The sequence below is a fragment of the Hyalella azteca genome, unplaced genomic scaffold (assembly GCF_000764305.2).
Source record: "Hyalella azteca isolate HAZT.00-mixed unplaced genomic scaffold, Hazt_2.0.2 contig9492, whole genome shotgun sequence".
Taxonomy (NCBI): Eukaryota; Metazoa; Arthropoda; class Malacostraca; order Amphipoda; family Hyalellidae; genus Hyalella; species Hyalella azteca.
In genome coordinates this window covers 1-9159 of record NW_025939561.1, presented here as the reverse complement: position 1 = coordinate 9159, position 9159 = coordinate 1, and the positions used below count along the sequence as shown (strand labels likewise).

At 38.3% G+C, this 9159-nt stretch overlaps 1 protein-coding gene across 1 annotated transcript; it reads left to right on the top strand.

Annotated features, from left to right (window-relative positions):
- The first annotated feature begins 1193 nt into the window (after positions 1-1193).
- On the top strand, positions 1194-3035 carry LOC108676603. Its single transcript, XM_047882031.1, has 4 exons — positions 1194-1559; positions 1842-1940; positions 1993-2028; positions 2913-3035. Exons 1-4 carry the CDS (start codon positions 1413-1415, stop codon positions 3033-3035), a joined length of 405 nt encoding a protein of 134 aa, XP_047737987.1. The 5' UTR covers positions 1194-1412.
- The last annotated feature ends 6124 nt before the right edge of the window (positions 3036-9159 follow it).

The following is a 9159-nucleotide window of genomic DNA, read 5'->3' as shown; positions in this document are numbered from 1 at the left end:
TTCATATGAAAAATACATATTTTTATAAAGTCTTATTACTCTTTCAAATTTAAAATTTCAATGATGCAATTAAACAGGCATGTTAGGGAATGCTTTGAAGTCAACTACTTGATGAGTTTTATGGACAGCTTTGTCCATCAGTGTGACCACAACAATGATGGACAGCTTTGGAAGAACAGAGATGACATAGGAAAAAATTACACGGATACATTTTGTAAATGCAAATTCATAAATGTGAAAAATGCAAATTAACAAAAAAATAATACTGTAACCATTATTTCTAATTTTAAAATTATTATAGAAAAAAATGGATGCTAAGTTCTGAATTTATAAAAATCTGAAGACTTTATATGTTAAAAAGATTGATTCCATAATCAAACTTTTTGTCTGAACTTTCACAGGTCACAGTTCAACTGTAACAAAGTATTTTTTTATAATTTAATCAATTTCAATTAATAGACTAATGATACTATTGATACTTTTAAATCTGACTGTTTTTACCTCATTGTTGCAAGGCACAAGTCTGTAACTAATAACTATAGCAAATGACTGTGGGACTGTGGAAGTGCTGTGACTGCTGCCTAATAAGTTAACAACTTAATATATAACAAGATACAAGTAATGACAAAGAAATTAAATCATCTAAATCTGATCACATTGTCATGTAAAATATACAATGTTAGTTCTTTCAGTAAATATAAAAATTCAAATTCTAACAATTGAATGATATTTTAAATATTCAGAAATTTCTATTTCAGTAAATTTCTATTATTTACTGACCAATATGATCCCTTTGTCTCCTGCAAAATCTGAAATACTCTGTTACTGCCAGACTGCCAAATGATGAATGCATGTCCACATCCTATGGTCCTATTTATAAAAGTCAATATTTTAACATTTAGCACCAGGTCCATTCTGCATAGTCACTGATTTTATCAAAAATCTCAAATTTCCATGAAATATATACTACCACTAACTGGCACAACATTCATGCTTTTGTTAACAATTATATAGTAAATATTATAATAACTTGATTAGCATTGGCAGGAGAGCTGGTTGTGGCTACATCTGCTCAGAAAGTAGATATGTCAATCACTATGTCAATTTAGTTTAACTACATCCTCATTCTTTATATAGGAGCTGAATAATGAACTAAAAAAATGATGAACTAATTGAAGTTTGTGCAGATCACAATTGTGATGAGATAACTTATATTTGGTTTGTGCAGATCATAATTGTGATGAGATAACTCATATTTGGTTTGTGCAGAGCATAATTGTGATGAGATAACTCATATTTGGTTTGTGCAGAGCATAATTGTGATGAGATAACTTACATTTGGTTTGTGCAGAGCATAATTGTGATGAGATAACTTGTATTTGGTTTATGCAGAGCATAAGATAGTGATAGTAATGAGTGAGTGTGAGTGGGAGGTGTTGGACGTGGGTGGAGATGATGAGACCCGTCAGTCGGCCACCGGTGCCGTGTCCTTCACCTCGCTGTACGAAGTTGTCAAGCTTGCTTACCTCCAGCCAGCCAATCCCTCCAGTTTCTCCAAGGTATTAGGTTGATTTAATTATATATATTATTCACATTTATAAACTAAATGGTAATTAATGTTTTTCTTTAATTTAATTTTTTTGTGTTAAATTTTCCTCAAAGTTGTTGAATTTATTTTTTTAATTTATTCTATCAGTTAACAAAAGTATTTTATGAATTCACTTCAATTCAAATTGTTATTTTATGCAACTTGAATGCATGTATTTCTGTGAATATTATAAAATATTTTAAGTATTTGTTGTTAGCTCCTTCTTACTCCTAAAGTTCCTCTGCCATTGCAGGAGAAATTACCACATGTGGTGAGCAGTGCGGCTTATGGCATGGTCTGCGTGGCACTTGAGAAGACCATCCTGCTCTTTGCGGAGAACTGCTCCACACTGGTGCTCCAGCTGCCTCTGCCTCACACCATAGACACTGTGAGTAGCTACACTGGTGCTCCAGCTGCCTCTGCCTCACACCATAGACACTGTGAGTAGCTACACTGGTGCTCCAGCTGCCTCTGCCTCACACCATAGACACTGTGAGTANACTGGTGTGTACTGTTGTGTACTGGTGTGTACTGGTGTGTACTGATGTGTACTGGTGTGTACTGGTGTGTACTGGTGTGTACTGGTGTGTACTGATGTGTACTGGTGTGTACTGGTGTGTACTGGTGTGTACTGATGTGTACTGGTGTGTACTGATGTGTACTGATATGTACTGGAGTGTACTGGTGTGTACTGATGTTTACTGGTGTGTACTGATGTGTACTGATGTGTACTGGTGTGTACTGGTGTGTACTGATGTGTACTGCTGTGTGCTGATGTGTACTGGTGTGTACTGGTGTGTACTGATGTGTCCTGATGTGTACTGATGTGTACTGGTATGTACTGGTATGTACTGATGTGTACTGGTGTGTACTGGTGTGTACTGGTGTGTACTGGTGTGTACTGATGTGTACTGATGTGTACTGGTGTGTACTGGTGTGTATTGTTGTGTACTGATGTGTACTGCTGCTGTCTCTTATACACATCTAGATGTGTATAAGAGACAGGCTCTACTGACCTGTAATTACTGCAGGCAACTGCCAGTGTCAGGTGACCTGCTGACTGCTGCTCTACTGACCTGTAATTACTGCAGGCAACTGCCAGTGCCAGGTGACCTGCTGACTGCTGCTCTCACTGACCTGTAATTACTGCAGGCAACTGCCAGTGTCAGGTGACCTGCTGACTGCTGCTCTCACTGACCTGCTGACTGCTGCTCTCACTGACCTGTAATTACTGCAGGCAACTGCCAGTGTCAGGTGACCTGCTGACTGCTGCTCTCACTGTGACCTGCTGACTGCTGCTCTCACTGACCTGTAATTACTGCAGGCAACTGCCAGTGTCAGCGCCAGGAGACGCCAGCAAGCCTGTGGTGCTGTCAGCGCACTGCCAGCAGCTGACGGAGGGTGCCTGCGCCCTGCTCTTCCTGACTGCCTGCGGCCACCTCATTAGGTACTCATTAGGTGCTGCCTCATTAGGTACTCATTAGGTGCTGCCTCATTAGGTACTCATTAGGTGCTGCCTCATTAGGTACTCATTAGGTGCTGCCTCATTAGGTACTGCCTCATTAGGTACTGCCTCATTAGGTGCCACCTCATTAGGTGCTGCCTCATTAGGTACTGCCTCATTAGGTACTCATTAGGTGCTGCCTCATTAGGTACTCATTAGGTGCTGCCTCATTAGGTACTCAGGTGCTGCCTCATTAGGTACTCATTAGTTACTGCCTTATTAGGTATTGCCTCATTAGGTGCTGCCTCATTAGGTACTGCCTCATTAGGTACCACATCATTAGCTGTCTCTTATACACATCTAGATGTGTATAAGAGACAGACTGTGAGTAGCTACACTGGTGCTACAGCTGCCTCTGCCTCACACCATAGACACTGTGAGTAGCTACACTGCTTCAGCCCTACACTGGTGCTGCAGTCATCAGTCCACTATATAATATATAGGCAAAATGGCTGTTGTTTAATGCATTAGACTTGCCATTAACATCATTTTGTGGAGCTACCATAAGAATATATGAATTGACCTAATAACAAATTATATAATTGTTTTTAATTTCCATTAACATCATATGAAAAGCTGTAATGAGTATATGTGAATTTATTTAATAATAAATTATCTAATTGTTGTTATAAATGTTGAGGTGATGTGGTTGGGAGGCCCAGAGCTGCTGGTGGCCACGGACCGCTGTGGTGCGCTGCACCTCATCCATGTGCCATCACACCGCCTCCTCATCACACGGTGACTCTCATCACCTCCTGTGGTGACATTCATGATGAATACTGCCTTTATAAAAGCTTTTTTGATATTTACAAGTGGTGACTCTCATCACCTCTTGTGGTGACATTCATGATGAACACTGCCTTTATAATAATACCTTTTTAGCGCATTTTCTTATTTATGGAAAAAATGCATTATTGTACCCACCATGTCCGTCCGTCTGTCTGTCCGTCCGTGACTTCACGTTTTCGTCAACGAGAAAATGTGCTCTCTGTCACTCACTGCAGTGAGTACTGAGTTATATTTTTTGATATATACAAGCAAACTTACAACCTCTTTGCACCAAGTGCAGTAATACTCAATAACTATTTGCCTGCTATTAATCTTATGTGTGACGCGCCCTCAAAGATTGTTTGAACCAGACGCCATAATAAATGCTTTGTAGGATAATATAAATAAAATAAAATATGAATAAATGCTCTGTAGAATAATATTGATATAATAAAATAAAATATGAATAAATGCTCTGTAGAATAATATTATATCGTGAAGCGAGAAATGTTTATGAGAAGCATGAAATTTATTAAGACATAATATTCATTTATGGAAGGAAGGTGAAACTCGTCTCCTAATATTCTCAGATCTTATGTCCTAATTGCAGCAATTGTTATAAATGTAATTGATAAATATTGTAATAGCTAATTAACCATCTCAACACGTACAAATGTCATTTTGGCATTTCATGTGTATTTATATATTTGTATTAATTTATACATATAATTAATTGATGTACCACATCATTAGGTACCACCTCATTAGGTATCACCTCATTAGGTATCACCTCATTAGGTACCACCTCATTAGGTATCACCTCATTAGGTACCCCCTCATTAGGTACCCCCTCATTAGGTACCACATCATCAGGTACTATCCATTGTAGCTTTCTTGATGATTCATATATTTTTTAATTTATCTTGCAATTCACCCATCCTTGTTAGTACCTGGCTTACATACTTACAATTCATCTCTTCATCATGATGATGTGCTGCTGATGTACTGGCGATGTGCTGACGATGTACTGATGTGCTGATGATGTGCAGGGTGAGCAGCATGGTGGTCCCTTGTGAATCAAGTCACGAAAAGTTCAAGAATCGGCAACAGGCCATGGGCCTATGTCTTCAACGCCGACACTTCTATTCTATTCTATTCTAAGTTGGTCTATTCTGCGCCGACACTTATATACCATACCACACTTGTGTGTTATATTAAATAATGACATTTTATCGTATATTCTTCAACAACTGTTTTGAAGTGCAGGAAATCATGATCTAACTATACCAAAAATTACGTCAATGATATTGTTTTAGTGACTACATTTTCTTCGACCTCCAGCTAACGTCTGCCAAGTAAAAGGCGGTTAGAACTGTTTGTAAATGGCGCCTGTTTAAAAAATTGTTTGCCCAATGCTACAATGGACAAGTCTTCAGAGGCCCGGTCCGCCAGGATAAACATTGACAGAAAAAAGTATGTCTGCTGGCGTCTTCTCCTCAACCTTTAACCCGCAATCTGGTAGACTCTATGCCTTTAGTGGCAGTTTTTGTGGCACGGTTGGCTTTGATAATGAGATCAATGATTTTAGACTAGTGTAGTAATTGTTGTTACCAACTTACTGGGCTGAGGCCTGAGGGCTCTAGCAGCACGGTTGGCACTTGCCCTCGTCGCGTTCAAGAACAGACTAGATAAAGCTATGGAAAAATATATGTTCAGATTTGAAATGCCTAGCACCTTATTGAACCCGGTGGAAGTTGAGTAGCTATTCATAGTGGCAAAGCAGAGAGTTTTTTAGACTCTCCCTCAAGTTCATTTCTGAGTCCCATAAGTAGACCAGTAAAGTATCCTGGATTAAAAAAATTTCACTTGTCAAAAAATTAGTGCATCATTGGTCATCACAAAATTGTGCATAGAATGTCATATATAGAATTGTGCACCAGTGACCAGGCATCATAGAATGAAAAGTAATTGACCTAAACTATGATTTATTTCTCTAAAACATATGTTGGTTGTCACTGAAACATTCCTTTCTGTTTCAGCCTAAATTCAGGTATGTTTTTCATGATTTTTTTTATAGTAAATTCACTTAACTCAATTAAAATGGTGTGAAATTGCAAGCTGTCCTGTAAGCTTACAGATACAGAAAAAATGCTATAAGGCTGCTGATATGAACTTGAAGCTTGTAGTTGTAGTGATTAGTGGACAAGGTTGTAACTGCTCAATGGCATGTTCATGGTTACGGTAATATTGCATCAATAATACAGTAATTAATGTATATGGTAATATATCAATAAAGGAAAAATAAGTAAAAATCACAGAAAATGACATTTATTCTACCTCTACATCATCTACAATGAAAGAGGAGGACTTCAGAGTACTGTTAGTAATGGATGAGTACGCTCTGCATGATGATGCTTCAAATGTTTTAAAATGAAGTTTTATTCCAAGTGTCCCGAGTAGCCCCATTCGACAGGGCTACTCGGGACACTATTTTTTTGCTTCTGGCACCTTACGAATAGCATATGAAATATTTTTGGAAAAGCCATGTGAAAGCACTGCAAAGAGCTTTGAAATGAGCCCAAACTTGTTTATGAAATGTTTCATGGTAGGAAGTTATGAATGAAAAATGTTCGAAATCGTCCCGAGTAGCCCCGGTTGACGGTAGTGTAGTAATTGTTGTTACCGACTTACTGGGCTCTAGCGGCACGGTTGGCACTTGCCCCTGTCGCGTTCAAGAACAGACTAGATAAAGCTATGGAAAAATATATGTTCAGATTTGAAATGCCTAGCAGTTAGCACCATATTGAACCCGGTGGAAGTTGAGTAAAGCTATTTCAAACTATCGTCAGTCTTGAAAAGATCCGATCAAATGACACGATTTTAGATCTTCTGTGAACGAGGCACAAAAAGGAAAAGAATTGGGGACATGCCACATCAGGCCTACACTTCAGCGCCGGCTGCCAAGATCACTATATTATGTTGTGTTATGTTATGAGTTTTTGTGGCTTTGATAATGAGATCAATGATTTTAGACTAGTGTAGTAATTGTTGTTACCGACTTAGATACTTACTGGGCTCTAGCTGCATGGTTGACAGTGACTTGCACTTGCCCTCGTCTGATCATACTTCAACATAATTTATAAAAAATTGGTCAGAACTCAGAATCAGTATTCCTGATTAGCTTAAATATTGAACCACACAGTCTGATGATCTGATCTGGTATATCAGACAAATTTCTCTGTAAAGGAGTTTTTTTATAAAAGGCATGGAGTATGGAAACTTTCCATACTCCATGCCTTTAGTGGCAAACCAGTTATTTTTTAGAATCATTTCATTTTTAATTTTATCATTTCTTCAAGATTTAAACCAATATCTTATGTATGATGATGCTGGTAGGGTAAATGCGGTATATTCCGACACTTTAAGGACGTAGCAAAAAATGAATGGCTATAAAAAAATCACCGTACGCGCAACTCGAGTTCTGTTTGCCTTACGTCACTCTCCAAACACCTCACTACGTGCCAGCAAGGCAGCAACAATGAAACGTCACAATTTGTTGCCATATTTATTTAAAAGCCTTTAGAATGCAAACCTACCAAATTCATATATCTCGACACAGTGTGACACTGTGTGTGACTAAATTTGGCATTTTGTGAGACTAATTCCGGCCGCGCTTCAAACTCTACTAATTCATAATTCCGACACTCTTGTGTTCAAATTCCGATCGCTGTGTGAGCTGTATTGGAATATGACACAGTTTGGAATTAGAACACTATTGAATATTGAACACTACTTATTTAGGCTTTTAATAGGGCTATTAACACGTTAACCGCCAGCATGCAATATTGGAATTTAACCCTAGCGCCATGACTTCTAGGCGCCAAAATATCTCAGTAGGTCAGGAAAAGCTGCAAGGGAAGGTGTGTATGTGTTATACTCTCTGTCTAGTATCTTCTAGAACAGAGTAAACCATGAGACACATGTGGTACATAAGGATGTTTACAAAATCTTCATTTTTCTCCAGCGCCATGTGCGCCACCGGTGGTACAAGAGATTATGGTACACTGGTGGCTTTTATTGCAACAATAGAAACGGTACACATTGGATCATAATTATTTGGCCACCGGTGGTTGTAGTTTAGAGCTCTCAAAAAATATTTTTAATATTGTAGTTAGTACTTATTATTTTCATTTGTTAGTTTTTTATTTATAATAATACCAAGACTTATTACATACGTTTATTTCATTATTTCACTCTCTACTCATAATTGCTTTGCATTACGATAACAAATTTCATATCAAGCAACCCTTGTCGATGAAAGAATTCCGAGAATCTATTGCTCACTCACTCATAACAGGAAACTTGAAAAAAAGGAACGCAGGACGAGAACCAGCTGTTATAGGTGGGAAGAGAAACTCTCATTACCTTCTTGAGTTGGAGGGTCAATGTCGGAATATAAGAAAAAGATGTAGAGGGTGTTACGAGGTGCTGTTGAAAAATGAAGGCTGCTCAGTTGCAGCTGCAAAAGCAAGAAGATTGAAAACAGTCTGCCTTCAAAGCATTAAAGGATTCCTAATATATTCACAGACTTATTTAAAAGTCTCAAGCCATAATATTCTTCATATACAAACAGTTAATCACTATTTGGTAGAGCAAGGTCAACTATTAACTATGACACATTTTTCGATGTTCTCGCTGGGTGACGCGCAATGTCTCTCTTTGGATCTCAACATTTTCCCACCAGAGGCCCAGACCTAGTGTTTTGGCAATAGTATGGCGCGCAAGAGTATGATGTCACTATCTCAACCCAAAACGAATGTGTGGAACTAAGAAAAAGCTTAATATAAAGGAAAAAATGTGAGAAGTGTTGGAATTACCCACGATGTCACAATGTACCACGTTTACCCAATCCACTATCCATGATACATCATACTCATACATGCTGCTGCTGGTCTACTTATTAGGACTTATAATTGAACTTGAAGAAGAGTCTAAAAAACTCTGCTTTGCCACTATGAATTTGGAAAGGCAAGGCAGGCTTGTCATGGTAGAAAATGTCGTTTTGTTGGTGGTTTTTGCATGTTGGAATTCTAGATTCTAGAATTCTGGCATTCTAAATGCCATGTAAATAAGTTAAAATAACTAAGTACTTATGTACTTTAGAAGCATGACAGCCAAAATAGGAGAGCTTGCTCTGAAGACTAAGTGAAGAGCCTATTCTCACCCACGGTTTCCAGAAAAATCTGCCCAATATTCCATAGCAGGCCCTGCAAAAGGAGCAAGATTCTCTGGAGGAGTG